This window comes from Dioscorea cayenensis, chromosome 25, assembly GCF_009730915.1.
Source record: "Dioscorea cayenensis subsp. rotundata cultivar TDr96_F1 chromosome 25, TDr96_F1_v2_PseudoChromosome.rev07_lg8_w22 25.fasta, whole genome shotgun sequence".
In the NCBI taxonomy this organism is placed as follows: domain Eukaryota; kingdom Viridiplantae; phylum Streptophyta; class Magnoliopsida; order Dioscoreales; family Dioscoreaceae; genus Dioscorea; species Dioscorea cayenensis.
Genome location: NC_052495.1, coordinates 592,515 through 609,003, shown reverse-complemented (window position 1 = coordinate 609,003; position 16,489 = coordinate 592,515). Strand labels below are relative to the sequence as shown.

At 33.3% G+C, this 16,489-nt stretch overlaps 1 protein-coding gene across 1 annotated transcript; it reads right to left on the bottom strand.

Moving 5' to 3' along the window:
- Positions 1-8,389: 8,389 nt before the first annotated feature.
- Positions 8,390-13,185, bottom strand: LOC120252951 (WD repeat-containing protein 44-like). The gene is made up of 8 exons (XM_039261159.1): positions 12,579-13,185; positions 10,842-12,085; positions 10,524-10,614; positions 9,939-10,096; positions 9,804-9,855; positions 9,608-9,687; positions 9,416-9,509; positions 8,390-9,148 (listed from the first exon to the last, which is right to left on the bottom strand). Exons 2-8 carry the CDS (start codon positions 11,925-11,927, stop codon positions 8,583-8,585), a joined length of 2,127 nt encoding a protein of 708 aa, XP_039117093.1. The 5' UTR covers positions 11,928-12,085; positions 12,579-13,185; the 3' UTR covers positions 8,390-8,582.
- Positions 13,186-16,489: the final 3,304 nt, after the last annotated feature.

The window sequence follows — 16,489 nt, the reverse complement described above, 5'->3', positions numbered from 1 at the left end:
TTCCGGAAGTTACGAGTTTGAATCGGCGTCAAATATCGCACGATTGACGGCCACGATGGATCCACGTCCTTCTTTTTTACACGTGGGCGGTGGATATTAATAGATAGTCTGAGGCGGTGGTTAGAGTAAAACTCGGAGATTTGATTGATTGATGGTTATCTATCACTATCTAAATTAAAATTTTGAATTTCAAAACGATTTCATTTTTATTTTGGATTGAATAAAAATTCGATATGTTATAAAAAAAAAATTTAAAATTAAATCCCGTAAATTTAAGTATACATAAAAATGTCTTATCTATTAATTTTATAATCTTGATAAGCGTAACGGTAGGAAATAGGGTCAGAGTAGGAGGATGAGGGTGGCAATAATGTCGATTTTGAATTAAATTTAGATTTAATGATTAGAAATTTTATTAGTATTTTATTATTTCCGTATTTAAAATAAACAATAAAAGTGCCAGAGATCAGAGATTGATAAGAATGTGAAAAGATGGTCAAGGGGGTTTGTGGGACCCATCTTTGGTAAAGAGTGTAATAAGATCCATATTATTCTTCGAATTTGGAGTTTTAAGCCATCGGAGATTTAATTTGATTGGAACTTGTAATAATTAATTTTATTTAATTTGTTTGAAAGCTCTTGGGGTGTGACCCTCCGTCTTCAGGAAGTCTTGTAGTGCTGCTGCTTTCGGAGTACGTGCATTTTTTAAAGATATATGTATACACATATTTTGAAAAAAATGGTGATGCTTGAAAAGTGGTCATCCATGCTGCCAAACCAACCACTGACGGAGATTAAGAACAAGCAATCTTTTACCACTTCTAGTAGGGTTTTTTTAATGGTGAACAGTAAGAGTTAAAATAATTGTTGAGTGTTTGGTGGTGGCAACGGGGGAAAGGGAAGAACCATACTGTAGGGTCACTTTTTGTTTTTTTCAACTGTTCTCATAATTGAGGTGGTATCATCTGGCATTAATAATATTTTTAATAGTATTTTCATCTATTCCAACAGTTATAAGTTTGACTATTTTTAATATTTGAAAATAATTTTAATTTTTATTGATTAAAATATTTGTTATAATAATTTTTATTTTAAAATTTTGACCGAATATTATAATAATTTTCACCTGTTAAAATTAGTGAAAGTAGAAAAAAAAAAGAACTGAAAAAAAAAACAAATTACAGTGTTGGGCTTTTTTTTTATTCAAGGGTTCTCATAAATGAGGTAGATACCATCTATCATTAATAATACCTCCAATAATATGTTTTTCACCTACTTCAATAGTTACAAGTTTGACTATTTCTAATATTTGAAGATAATTTTAATTTATACCAATTAAATTTTTTACTACAAATAATTTTTATCTATTAAAATTTTGACTGAATATTATAATGATTTTCACCTGTTAAAATTAGTGAAAGTAAAAAGAGAGAGTATAATGGAAAAAAAAACAAGTTATATGAAAATATTATGAAATTATAAGGATGTGAATGTAAAACTGTTTTTTATTTTAAAAATTACTAGGACCCGCTATTTTTTAAAAAACTTTAATATTTAAAAAATAAAATTACGCATGTCTCTAAATAGTTACATTTTGATAATAAAATTAAAAAATATAATATTATAAAAAAATCACATTATCATCGTCCATTTTATATTAAAGGAGCAAATTAGCCGAATACACATTACATTCCTCACTTTTTCGTCACTCATAATTACTATCAAATAAAAATTACTCCTTCCAACTCCTCCATTGCACCTAACAAATTTTTTTTCTTAAACTCTCCATCATCCATGGAAGAGTAAAGGAGGTTGTTAGGTGTTTAGCTGTGGAGTGAGAGGAATGAAAGACGGGTGAGGTCCTCACCCTCACCCGTCATATCCTACTTTGCCAAATTAGACTTAACGATGTGAAATTATTCAATATTTTAAAAATCATTAAGTAAAATTAAAGAAACAACTTTATACTATTTGAAGTAAGTCATATTTGTTCTTACAACATCTGGGACTCACATTGTTTTTAATTTTTTTAATTTTTTTCTTTTTTTTTCTTAGGGTGTTTTATCTTTTATTTTAATTTTTTTATTAGAAAAACCCTAGCTAGGGGGAGCCTCCAAGCTTGAAGATTTGGAGATTTGCAGAGAAGGCATAAAGCTTTATCTACAGAACTCGTCATACTTACTCAACAAAAGCAACGCATAAGAAGCCAACTTCAAGTTATCAGGCAGAAGCAAAGGGGAGCCTCCAGCAGCACTGCGGCAACTTAGGGGGAGCTTTCAAGATCATTTTCCCATGATTTTGACACAAAGGGGGAGATATGACTGATGTTGACTTCATTTTTTGTCTTGTGTGAACAATTCATGTGTGAACAATTTATTTGTCCTTATGTCTTTATGTTTGTTGAACTGGACTAACTTCTGTTTGTAAAATCTAGTTGATTGTTCGTCTATTATGTCATGTATTCATCAACTAGTTATTTGTAATAAGTCATTCAGTTAGTCCTGTAATAGTCCTAAAGTCATGTCCAGTTGTCAGTACATGTTTCAGTCTGACAGGAGCAGAATCAAGAGGGTTGTGTTAAATAATGCCAAAGGGGAAGATTGTTAAGTCTAAAGACATAGATTGGCATTATATGATAAGCCAAGTGGTGACATGACATGAGGATGATGACGTGGCTAGAAGTGACTCATCAAAAGAAAATGTGACTAGGATGATGATGTGGCAAAGGATGAGGTCATGACATGTGATGAAGATCTATGTGGAGATATTATGAAGATCAAAGTTGAAGATTTTATTTAATAGATATTCCTCTCAAATACAATCATATGATGATAAACTATTTTTCGTAAGTGCATAGGATCTCTTCAAGAAAGGAAAGTTTTATTTTAGGTATGATTATCTATCCTTGGTAAGATCCGGGATGATTATTCATATATTTGATAGAGCTTTTTTTTAGAAAGATCTATTTGAAGAGAGAGAAATATTCTATTATTGGCAAGAGTTCAGGATCTTGAAGATTATATTAGAAGACACAAGTTAAATTTGGTATGAAACTTTAGAAGACACAAGGTTTAGTTTGGTGTGAAGCTATTTGAAAGACACAAACTAAATAAGGTAAAAACACGCCAAGGAGATTATCAAGACCATATTTAGCATCACTAATTGAAGAAAGATCCAAGAGCTATCTATGGGCGGAACTATTTGTGGAGACTAGTCATATAAGGAGATTGATTGAAGATTTCATAAGATATGATTAGAGATTTGGAGATCCAAGCATGGATGATTGAATATCATGGTTGAAGATATTGAAGATTAAACTTGGATGAAGATGAGATCAAGTTTAGTAACAATATTTCCATGTGCAAAAAGAAAAATCATTTGGAAGACCAAACTTGGGCCAAGTTTGGAAAGAAGATCGGGAGATCTTCGGTGGCTATCTTTGGTGAGATAGTTGCGTGTGCGTTAGTGGGGCACGTCCCTCAGGAGAGGGAGACCTTCTGAAGTGACGTGAGGAAAGAAGCAGCTGCAGGCAGGAGGAGCTCCGGTCGAGTCAACTGCTATGAGGAGGACTAAAGGAACCGGAAGGTTGAAGGTCGCAGATTCAGGTGCATCTAGCTAGAACTCAGTCATGTTCAGTAAGGTGGGCCATGTTGCAACATCTAACTTTGGAAAGTGTCCAAGTTAGGAAACTGCGGAGAATTCCAAAAGAGGTAACTTTATTAGACGTCGGTGCGTCTATATAAGAGATCTTGCTTGAAGATTTAGGATGAGCCAACAGTGAGAGACTCTTCGGTGAGAGTTGAGAGTGTGGCCGTCGGGCAATCTTGAGAGGATATTCTTTGTATTAAGAGAGTGAGTGAGTGTTGTACTCTTTGTTCCTATACCTCTTTTAGTGGATTGCTTCTCCGGGCCTGGCCCTCCAGATGTAGGCAATGTTGTGCCGAACTGGGTTACCAATTTGCTTGTCTCCTTTTATCTTGCTTTGATTGTGTGTGAGTGTTTGATCTTGAGTGAGTTTTTGAGTAAACTTAGCACATCACACCCCCACCGGAACCATCAGAACCATAGTCTAGGAGACATAAGGGTTTAGGGTTTAGGGTTTAGTACTGTGTTGATTAATCAAAGTTGAAGGATTATATTTGCTTGTGCATACTTATATTTATTTGAAATTATATTGATATGAAGTTTTAAATCATGGTTCGAATCCAAATTTTGTTTTTGGGCTACTTACTGGGTTGTTGAGCTCATGAATGTTTTATTCCCTCATTTCAGATTAGGAGTAAGGTTGTGGTTACTAGCATAGCTGTGGTTACCAAGCGTCTGGCTCCCTTCTTAGTTAGGTTGTTTATATGTTTTCCTTTCATCTTGTAGACCTCAAACTTGTTATTTGCTTTCATATTGTACTTTGAACTTGTAGTAGCTTTATTTATTTTTATCTTGGAATTTATGTTGCTATTAAATGTTATGTTCTACTCTAAGACAGGTCTGAGCCCTTGCATGCCTATCGGGTTTAGGCCCATAAGTATGCGGCCGTTTGTCAGTGCACCGAGTTTGGGGTGTGACACAACAATCATTTGTACTTTCACCTTTGATATAATAAATATTAATTAAAATTTAATTAATAGTATTAATTAAAATTAAATTAACAATAATTACGTAAATATAATAAAAATGAGTGAACGGGTATTAGTTTAATAATAGTAATAGTAAAACAAAATTTGTTTGAAAATGATATAAAAGTAAAAAAAAAATGCATGGAAACATTATCATTACTCACTTGATATTAAAAGAGCAAATTAGTTAAATACACATTACGCTTCTCCTCTCTCCTCTTCACTTCTACTTTCAACCAAATAAAAAAAGAGATTATTTCTCCCCACTCCTCCATTGAGCCAAACATAATATGTTTTTTAAACTCTCCATCCTCCTCTCATCCTCACTCCTACTCACTCCCCAACCCTTCCCCATAAACTAAACAAAGGCTTAGTCGAGTCCAAAATTACGCATCATTTCAATGGAGTAGTTGGATAAACTAAGAAGTTTGAGATTGTAGCATCGCAATTTGAGAAACTAAACTAGACAAAGCATTCCACATATACACTAAAAGTGGGCAACGAGGTTTAATTTCCAAAATGGCCACATATTTATGACATTACTGGATACAGATGGAAGTCAAGTAATGAATTTGATCTATGTTTGAGTTGCAAATGGCAATATGAAAAGATGATTGACTTTTCCCTCTGCAATGTGCAGTGTGACAAAGGACACATGATGCCGTACGTAATCTATTATAACTATTAATTATGTTAATGGTTGTGAATTTATCAATTTTTGTTACTAAACACACACATCCACCAAAATAAAGAGAATAGAGTACAGTTTAATAGCACAGCTTGGTGCATCATGCTTATATCTGTAGAGCGAAGCCCAAAGAATTAATCCATTAAACAAGGCAAACGAGATTACAACGGTCTTACAACTTCATCACAAAGACACTAATAATCATCATTAAATTTTATCCCAGAAGCTTCACCTTAACCAATCTCTCGCTAGTCTTAACCTCTTGGTGACAACACACCCTTTCTCTAAGATCTTATTATGAACACTTTGAATAATAAGCTTTCTCTTTTAAGATTGACCGATTCTATCACCTTCTTCCTCAAGTTACTTTTCCTTGCTCTTTCTTGTATAAACATCTACATGAACCATCTCTCGAACTTTTCTCTTCAATCTTGATTCTCCACTAGCTTCAAATTTGGTGTCATAACCCATGTTGAACACAGTTAAATATAACCCCACACACCTACTATAAACTGGCTTAGTCACAACTTGAGGTTGCAATATGATCTCGCAACACGATTAATTTTAGTTGAGTAATAGTTAATATACCGAATTATCCACTAATTTTGACCAAACCGCCAACCAATTATGCTCACAGTCGTACTCAACAGGAATCAAAACTTAGTCTTCAAGCACACATCTAATCTTGCTGTTCTTCAATTATACTAAACAAAACTTTAATTAATCTTCAATCATCTTAATATGATTTTCAGTCAATCTTCAATCCGCATGTGATCACCAAGAAATCTTCAATCAAATTAGATCTTCAACTTAATTTGGCACTCGCCTCATTTAGCTTCAATCATGGATAGCTTTTAATTAATTCAATAAGCAATCTCTAAATATAATTCCTTGCCTTATACATCTCTTCAATCACATAGCAGTCTTCCATAAACAACCCTCTAGTGTATCATATCTCTTTAAAATGAACTTGGTCCAATATAGCTCTAAAATAAATCACATCAGAAGGCTCCACTTCACCTCTATTGCGTAGGACATCAAAGTAAGAAAATTTGTCAATCACCATATCAAATCTGCTTCATTAATTACTAGACAAACAATGCTAAGTGCTTCATTAATAATATTTGGCCGAAATTTTTGGCCAAATATTATTAGAATGGGAGTGTTGAGTTACTTATATTCTCTCTGTTTTGAATTAGATATCGTTTTAGCCCTTTGCACAAGAATTAAAAACAACAATAAATTTTCTATATTTTAGAATAAAAAATAAGTTAAATGACTAAACTACCCTATTTTTGTACTACAATCATAGTTGGGATTACTAATTAGATAGGGTAGATCTCATCTTGGTAACATAAAACAACAATTATTTTATAATTTTTTCTCTTCATAAAATGACATCTAATTCAAAACAGAGAAAGTATTTATTAGAATAAAGTTGTGTTAAAGGAATTGGGGCAGACCATATTTAACTAAATCATGTTAGAACTCTCTCAAAGTAAGAAACACTATGCATTGCTTGGGAAAGGCTAGTCATTGTCATTTTTAAGGCGATGTCTATATTTTGTAGGTATTGGTTATTGACTTCACTATGGTTACATTCTCTTCAATATACCGCATCAATAACTAGAGTTGTCCAATGTCCAAGTAGTTCACAAGATGCTCTAGTTTGGCTATCATATATTTAATAAAAAGTTTTATCATACGTGTTTTGGCCACAATTGGATTGGGGGATTAAATCAATTATAGAAGCATGAGTAACTAAAATCAATAGTTGGAAATGAATTTTGAACTTACAAATACATATTGACTCATCTGCCCTCAAGTAATAATAACTAATTATATATTAGGGTAGCATGGCAGGTAGTGTGAGTGTGTTTGGAGATAGGGAAATTTAACATGTTGATTAGCTTTAGACTCTTTTATCAAATATTTTAAGCCAAGCTCGAGCTAGGCTTTTTTTCATTAAGGCTCAAGTCATCTAGAACTGAATCCCTAATAACTGGTAATTACCAAATTTTACATGCCACACCAACATTATTAGTCAATTTTCACACAATGTTATTTATAATTTTGTTCATAAATTTTTATAAATAAATTAAAAAAAAAAACCATAGCCTAGGATGAGGATTTAGTTATGATTCCAAAGTTTTACGATACCTAAGGTCCCAAACAATATTTATATTTATATAATAAAAATAATTATAGAATGCATAAAAACATAAATAAAGCAAGTTATATAAATCTTTTCTTTTTGTTACTCTATCCAATATCGAAAGACTAGATAAATAGAGTTTAAACATATTAATTCATAATATTTCTGCTAATTATTTTTTAAATTATTACGTTTTCTAAAATTTTTTATTTTTTTTTATTCGGGCATCAAACAGTCCTTTAAAAACATTTTTGTACCACTTTAATCCTTTTTGAATTGGAAACTGCATTTAATGAAATAGAGGCACAAAATTCATATGTAAGTAATAAATTTTGAATTAAAAACATGTATGTACCACTTTAATCCTTTACAAATTGCAAACTACATTTAATGAAATAGGGAAAAAAAAAATTCGTATGAGTGCTAAATTCTGAATCATAAAAGTTTGCATCACTTTTTATTACAGTGTTGATCTTTATTGTTGTTGTTGCTGCCAACCAACATTCACATCTGGAAAAAGAGTTTGTTCTTCCTTCTCTGAATGTATATATAGTTTCAAAAAGCCCATCCAAAACCATTAATAGAAAAGAATCAATTCTCCAGTAAATGCATAGCTTCCAAGTTTAACCACCACCAAAAAAAAGTCAAATATACACCAATTATGGAATAGTGAAAGATAGAAAGCAATTACTGATATTTATTTTATACAATAACATCCATTGAATAAAAGCTCCTAACACTAACAAAAGGCTGTGTGGAAAAAAGAATCAAAGAAAAATACAAATTTTGCCAAAAACAAAAATGTAAATGGCTACTTCAAATTGTAGCCAAAGGCATTTCTATAAAATGATATTTTTCAAGTTATTATAGCATGTGGCTAACTTACATAAACTCAAAAGCTGTTGATCTCTATGTTTCAGAGAATTTTCGTTCTTTTTTTTTTTTCCTGTTTTTTATTTCAACAATGCAGAATGACGAGAAATTGAATCTCCACAACTTACTGCAACTGATGAATTAAATTGCAGACAAAGAATTGCCGCACAATCTTGAAATGCCGGAGCTCAGAATTAACTGCAAGATCAGGCCACCAGAATTAACCGATCGGCGATGTTGTTGCAATGCGCTTTCAAAGCCTAACTGGTAATCCAAAATTATGGAAAGACCTGATTGATCCATCATGGCTAGCTGTAACTATCACCAGATTCCATGTTGCTGATAATGTCAGCGTCGCGAGATATCGAAGCCGATTCTGCAAATCACTCTGTTGGATGTGATCATGCTGATGGTTATCTGTCGGTGTCGATGGCTCCGGTGGCGTGAAGAGCTTCTCTTCTGGCCATGTCGCCGATCCTCTTGACACACTATCAGCAAAGAACCAGACTCCGAGAGAAAAGCAGTCTGGATTCCTTAACCAAGTCAAAGGCTCTAAGAATTTCCGCGGTGTGGATGAGGCAAGTATGTTGTTGAAGTCTAAGCCTACTCTGCGATTAATGCCAGACCAAGGAAGAGCAACTGATACACCTTCAGAAGAGAAGAACTCGAATGACCTTATTGTTTTAGCTCCATTCAATGAGGTGATGTTTGGTTCATTGTAGTTCCAAATGTATACACGAGATTCCTCATCCACCGAGACAAAATATCTCCCATCTGAAGTGAATGATGCAGACGATTGGCTCTTGGACTTGCGCAAACCTGATTCAGGTAGAATATTACATGCTAGTTCATGTTAAAAATCCATATTATGATTTAAGATGTCTCAGTTTGCTAAATTCCAAATCAAATGCATCAGGATGTTGATCACTTTAACAAGCCATCCTAAGCTTTTTCACTCAATACAAGATGTTTGCCAGGGTCAGGTGCAAATTTCAAGACGTAAAACTACTATAAACTAAGCAGAAATGAATAATTTCAATATGTTCTAAGACAAATTTTAAAGCTCAAAATTAAATCTATGGTTACCTTTGAATTTGTGGATGACCTCTACCCCGTCAAAAATTCTGATTTTTGCATCAGCTGAGGAGACCATAACCTTTTCGGAATCGCTGGGTGAAAACTGCAGGGAAAGATAATTTTTTGTGATTAAATTATCATAAAAAAAAGGACTTCTTGGCCCCACTGCTCAGGAATGATAACAACAATATATTTTCAAACCTGCAAACAAGTAATGCGCTTGCCGGTGGACTTCCTTCTACCTTCAACACATAATCTTGTATCAAGCTTCATATTGCTACCTGAATTAACCATAAGGAAAGTAATGGTGTTAGAGGATAACAATAATGGAACAATGACATCAGATAACAACCATAGGGAATATATAATTATAAATCAGAAAGCAAGGAAACACCACCTGAGTAATTATAGAAGAGGCAACCTCCTGCAATGGAACCAACAACAAATCCCTGCTCAAGAAGAGGATAACACAATCATGTCACAACTCAAAAGTGATTGACAATTTAAAAACTAATTATGTCAACAAATTAACCTTCCCATCAGGTCGGTAACAAATAGCAGTCACAATATCTCGTGTATCAGCCCAATCAACGACCCGGTTCTCAGAAACACCCCATACACGAACCTTACCATCAATACAACCACTGATGAAGTATCTTTCATCAACAGGATTGAATTGAATGCATGTCACTGGTTTTTAACATAAAAGGAAGAAGAGAAATAGTTAATTTTTTTTGGATATGCTAATCATTTTTATGATGTTAATAACCATAGCAATTAATAAAACAGGGTAGCATAATTGCACTTTGCATAAACAAGATTTCTCATAATCCAGCAGCAGATGTTGGACATAATGTAAAAAGAAGAGAACAAGGGGATTGATTTTAAAAGTAGATCCAATTCCAAAATAATCACAAGTTAGTAGGATGAGAAGTGATGGAAGAGTATACACTGTTGATATATCCCACCTCTGTTACCACCCTTTTCCAACTCATTAAAAATCAACTATAATTGTCAGCTAAGAAAATTCAAGGAAGCATTCCATACAATTTAGAGGCAGTTATTTTCTATAGCGTGCAGCTAAGAAGAAATAGCATTTAGGATCATTCGCATTTACCATAGTCATTGTGCTGAAACACTTTAAGGCATAGATCACAACCAACCTTCCACAAGCGGACAGTTTTGTCCTTGGATGACGTGAGGAGAAACTGCATATAGAAAAGATTTAGCCTTTAAAGTACGCACAAGCTCATTTAATTTGGCCAAGGTGTAAGTCAAGAACGAATAAAAGAGTCATTAGTAAAAAATAGGACATCCATCAGAATGGTGTAAAACTGAACAAGTAGTTATAAAGGTTGATCATCTTCCCTTTGTTGTAAGAATGGCAATAGAAGGCATCGAAATTAATTTGTTTAATTTTCAGAAAAGAACTCACATCAGAGTCAGACCACGATAGATCCAGGATGCCACTGGTGTGTCCATGAAATTCATGTAAAGGAGTCTCTTCAATCTTGAAAAGCTCTTTGGGGATAACAGCAGGAGCAGAACTAGGACTTTTCCTTCCAAACATCACTCTACCATCTTTAATCTTATTGATAAATTTGGAGGAACCATTGGAGGCAAAACATTTGGAAGATGTTTCCACTTCTCTAACATGCCAGATGCGAACGACACAATCTTCGCCACCACTGGCAAGATGCCGCCCAGACACAGAGAATTTCATAGTTCTAATTAAACCATTATGACCTTTGATTTCCTGTCCCAAGTACAATGCAGTGAATTCCATACATCTCTTCTTTTGTTGCTGAACTTTTATTCTAGATGTTTTCGGCTGTTGCACATTTTGCACAGAATCATCATGCTTGCACATTCCCACTAAATGCCTATTCCACTTCAAACCTCCCCACCAGCTCCTAGATTTCTTTCTCTTCACCTCAGCACCCTCATTCTGTTTCTTACTAGAAACAGTAGGTTCTCTCCGCATAAACTGCTGAACAGGGCTAGAGAGGCCAAGAAACGCTTCAAACTCTTGCAAAGTCATTGTTCTGTCCGAACCGACTTCCTTGAGCACACGTAGTACGCCGTCCGGGCCAATGTCATGAACAATAAATTTCTTCCCGGTATCCAGATCCCTGATACAGAGATAACAGTTCATGTGTTCCCTGTCATCATCCACCAACAAGGTATCCGAGGTATCCGGGACAACACTACTGCTTTCTGCAATCCTTTCAATCTCCACATGGTCCATCAACTTATCATGCACACGTTGTTCAGTTTCTTCACCATTGTCAGTCTGAGAAAACATGAACTCATTATCAAATCCCATTCCTTGCAAAAATCTTTTTCGGCGCTCCTCTATGCTCCTGAGTTCTGTACTCCAAAGCTCATTCTGAAACCTTTTGAACTCCAATTCACGGCTTTCAGCAAAGTTATCCCCTGAAGATACAGAATCTATAGAATTTCTGATATAATCACTGGCATCAAAGAAAACATCCTCCCCCTCATCATCAGAACTCGGCATATTTGTTAACTGCAGCACCACTACCTCAAATCAACCACCATCTAAGATGCTTTCAGCTGACTGTGAGGATCAAAGGAAGTAAACCAACCCAAATCCCCAACACACAAAAGCTGGTGATGTCTCCAGCACCAGCAGCTATATAATCCAAACCAAGTTACCTGAAGGCAAGAACGAAAACACAAAATCAAGAGATTAAGTATAAGATAACAGTTAAGAGATATAAACCTCAGAACCATCAAAGAAAGGTTCATATAAGAACAGATTTCATTAACCCAAAACCTCCATAAAAGAATTAAAGAAGACAAACGCCTAAATGATAGCCAAATCCAGAAAGCAACAATAAGTGGAGAAACTCACACCACGTCTAATCTAACAAAAAAAAATGATTTTCAACTCGCGAGTACAGTAGATCCATACGCAGCCTACAGTGCAAAAAATCATAATTTGATACATATAATCATGAAAAAACCAAAAAATATAAAAGAAAAAAACAGTGATTCTTCAGCAAATGCGAAATCTCAAAAAAGAAAAACGTTCACATGTATAACAGAGGAATTAATCATTCTCCAATTCAAATGAAGAAAAAGCTCCAAAATCCCTTTTTTTTTTTTAGAAAAAGAATAACAAGCACCAATCAATATCAAACCACACCTCTGATCCCATGGAAAACCTTCACAGCAAAATTCACCGAGGAAAAAAGCAAAGCTTTATTTCCCCAGACGCACGAACCCACAAAAAGCCTGGCAAAAGCCGTCTCCTTTTTCGAGATCCACGCCTCTGATTACACCTTCATCCGGCGAGCACAAAGAGCCTCAGCCACAAACAACAACACATCCCCCAACACCCCCAACCCCTCTCTCTCTCCCCCTCTCAGATCAAATCCCAAAGAACTACCCTACCTACAAACCCTAATCAAAATCACGCCTTTCTCCAACCCACCACCACAAAACCTCCAAGAGATAGCCCCAGCCTACTGAAAAAGATCAAACATCCGCCATTGAAGTCCAACCTCGAGCTCCAGCAAAATCTTCAGCAATTCTGAATGAAAAACGACGAAAATGGTGATCTAAGCCTTGAGCTGCACGCCATTGGGATTGAGGTGGAGATTGGAATCTCAGGTATTGGATTGGTGGTGGGTTTTTGGAGCTTAAGAGGAGTGGTTGATAATGGAGAAGGATTCGAAGAGCGAGAGAGAGAGAGAGAGAGAGAGAGAGAAGGTCGAGTGCCGGCTGTCGCCTCGTGGAGTCGCAGGAAGACAAGTGGTGCCAACGCGTACGGGTTTTGTCGCGGGTTATCGGATTTCGGAGCGGGGCCCGAATCCGATAAACACACCGTAGTACGGATTCGGATCCGATATATAACGATCTCTTGTTTTGTCCTTGTGTAACTTCTTTATCGTTTGGTCAAACCTCCGAATTCAATGTTAGTTTTTATGGTCAACCATATAATAAGTTTGAGAGTACATGTGTCTTTGGAAATAATAATAATAATAATAGGACTTTAATTTTGGTATTGGAATGGAGTTTGTTAATTTTCTCATTAACAACATATATTTAATTAATTAAGTTTGGTTAAAATATGAGAAAATTTTAGTAATTTCTTATACTGGTTTTTTTATTTTTATGTAAAACAAATTATTTTCTTAAAAATCTATATTCTATGCTAACCAATAGGTACTCACGAAATTTTTTTATGTTTTTATCTAAATTATTATTATTTTTTATATATAAATATTGACAAACCATGAATCTTTCACTTGTGAGAAAAATAAAATATTATTTTCATATAAATAAAAATTAAAATTTTTTAAATAAGAGGATTAATACACATTGAATATTGATCGAATAAAAAAAAAAATTAATATTATTCTAGACTTTTTTGTTTACCATAAAATTTGAATAAACAACTGGTATTTTATTACTACAGTTTTGCGTTGGTTTACAATTTTTGATGAATAAAAATGATTTTAGTTTTTTTATTTGTTTTAATATAATGATTATTCATATTTATAAATAATAATGGAAAATAAATTAATATATTATCCAACTCAAGTCGAAATAAACCTTTATTCATATTTGTGTTTAATTATCTATGGCTATTTGATAGTCTATTCTCTGAATAAAAGTTTATTCTTATCAAACATAGTGACAAATTATACAATTTAAATGGAAATATTAATTAGTTTTTTAATCATAATATATAAGAAAACAAAGTAAAAGCCTCATACCTTCTCCGTGAAATGAATTAATGAAGTAAACCAATTGGATAAAGTAGCAGCGCTTGTGAGTAATACTTAACTAGTTGGACAACATGTCTAGCCATGAAAAGTTTTTAGGTAAAGCGTGGGGATAGGGTTAGGTTTAGGGTTAGGGTTAGGGTTTGGCATGGCATTAGATAATAGGTAACATGCAAACGTGGAAGACACGTAAAAGGTTATGCAAAGAGTTTCATATCTCACAGGTGAAGGTTTGGTGAGCTATGATGTTTATTTTTTATTTAAACATTAGAAATTAAAGAATAGAAAAGGCTTGATGTTTTCTTTTGATTAGTTTGGTTATTTGGATTAGATATATAAACAATAATACATTTTGTAGTTGTTGATAAAAATATAATGACGTGTTGTTAATGTTCTTTGAAAATATAAGACTGTTAGAGCATACCTAAGTTCTAACTTCTAACTGATGAGATGGTTTAGTGGTTGTCCTAATTGGGTGTGTTTATCTATTGATTAAGAAACTAGTTTTATTATTAGTTTTAGCTAAACTTATGGATTTGATATCATTGACTATAATAGTAAGATTTGGAATTCTATTATTTCGTTGTTAAACATTATTTATTGTGTTCTAATACAAATAAACAAATAAATGAAATGGAAACTTTAGATATGAAGATATGTTTCTAAGTTTTATATTACTTATAATAAGTTTGCACAAACTTGGACCAGAGAGCACAAGAGTCATGAAGTTTGACCAAAGATTGGAATTTAATGGATTCTTTCAAGCAATACATTCCAAACATTAATGGTTCCTAGACCTTTCCTTTGAAAAAAGAGATATGTTCCTTCTAGTCCATTACATGTGCTCTTATTACTTTTTATGTTCAAATAAGGAGACTAATTCAATTATAATTTAAAAAATAATAAATATATAATTACAGTTAGTATATGAAACAGCATTAGTCATATGCGTTATATAATTAAAAGAAAAGTAGAAAACAAAGTATATAAGAGAGGGGTTAAAGAACTAATTAAACAATAAAAGAAATATAAAAGGTTTAATTGTTGTACAACTCTCTATAATTATATACTTTCTGCATTTTTAGTTTTTGCAATATTTTTAAATACAATTAAGTTCTCATATTTAGTCGAGTTGGGTCATTCTAGTCCGCGGTGTAGATGGACAAGTGTAACTTGTAATGACTTAATTGTACCTAAAAATATTGCCGTGAACTAAAACAACTCAACTCGACCAAATATGAGGATTTAATTATACTTAAAAGTATTATAATGACTAAAAAAATAAAAAATACATAATTATAAGGACATGTACGGCAATTAAACTAATATAAAACTTATAGATTGAATTGAATTGAGCGCAATTCAACCAAACCAACATCAATAGTAGAGAAATTATATAAATCCTAAAAAATTAAAACATAAAAAAAAAAAAAAGGGCCCATTGTGGGCGATTAAATTGAGATTATGTTACACTCAAACATTGTCATGCCGGCCGGGAGCATCATCTACAAACTACACATATGAATTATATTATTGGATTAAACTTATTGCAAGATAGTGGGCATTAGATGCTTTTCTAGAAACTTCACACAAAGTAAGCCATGCCTATTTTTGTCATCAAATGCTTATATTGCCACACACACACACACACACTCTCTCTCTCTCTCTCTCTCTCTCTCTCTCGCTCCATCCAGAGGCTGAGTATTCAATGTACAGATATCAAAATCTAAACATGTTACACGATCATTCAGATGTATAATTTTACTATATTTATAAATAATAGTATAATAAAAAATGAGATACACAATATTTCAATTTACACTATAAATCATCATCATAATAGTGACTGCATCAATCTTTAACCGTCAAAATTAATTTCTACTAACTTATATTATACCAAAGAAACACCATAACAACCTCATGGAAAACAGTACAATGCTATGCAATTGTTACTATTCTCTTTATATTTCTCTCAACCTTTTGATAATCTGGGGACGTTGCTGTGAACATCCCCAGATTACTTTTTTTCAGATATATATATATAGCTTATGTGTTCTGATGATCCATGAGTCATTAGATGCTGATCTAACTGCTCCTAAAAAAAAAATTAATAATCAATCGCCCCTCCCCCACTTTCCTGTTTTTATCATTTGCAGATGTTCACATATGACTTAAACAATATATATGCTCCCTCAATCTCAAATAAAATTTTACACAAACATTAAAAATAATATTAATTTTTTGAAAATTTAAAAAAAATAAACCAAATAACTTAATTACCCCATACTTAGACCCATATATTTTTCTTAGAATTGTAAATATCATT

Excerpts from the sequence above, each read along its gene's own strand:
- LOC120252951 (XM_039261159.1), bottom strand. The coding sequence starts at position 11,927 with ATGCCGAGTTCTGATGATGAGGGGGAGGATGTTTTCTTTGATGCCAGT. Across the intron at positions 9,856-9,938 it reads GTTACCGACCTGATGGGAAG|GGATTTGTTGTTGGTTCCAT; the intron begins GTTAATTTGTTG and ends CTTCTTGAGCAG. Across the intron at positions 9,688-9,803 it reads CCTCTTCTATAATTACTCAG|GTAGCAATATGAAGCTTGAT; the intron begins GTGGTGTTTCCT and ends TGGTTAATTCAG.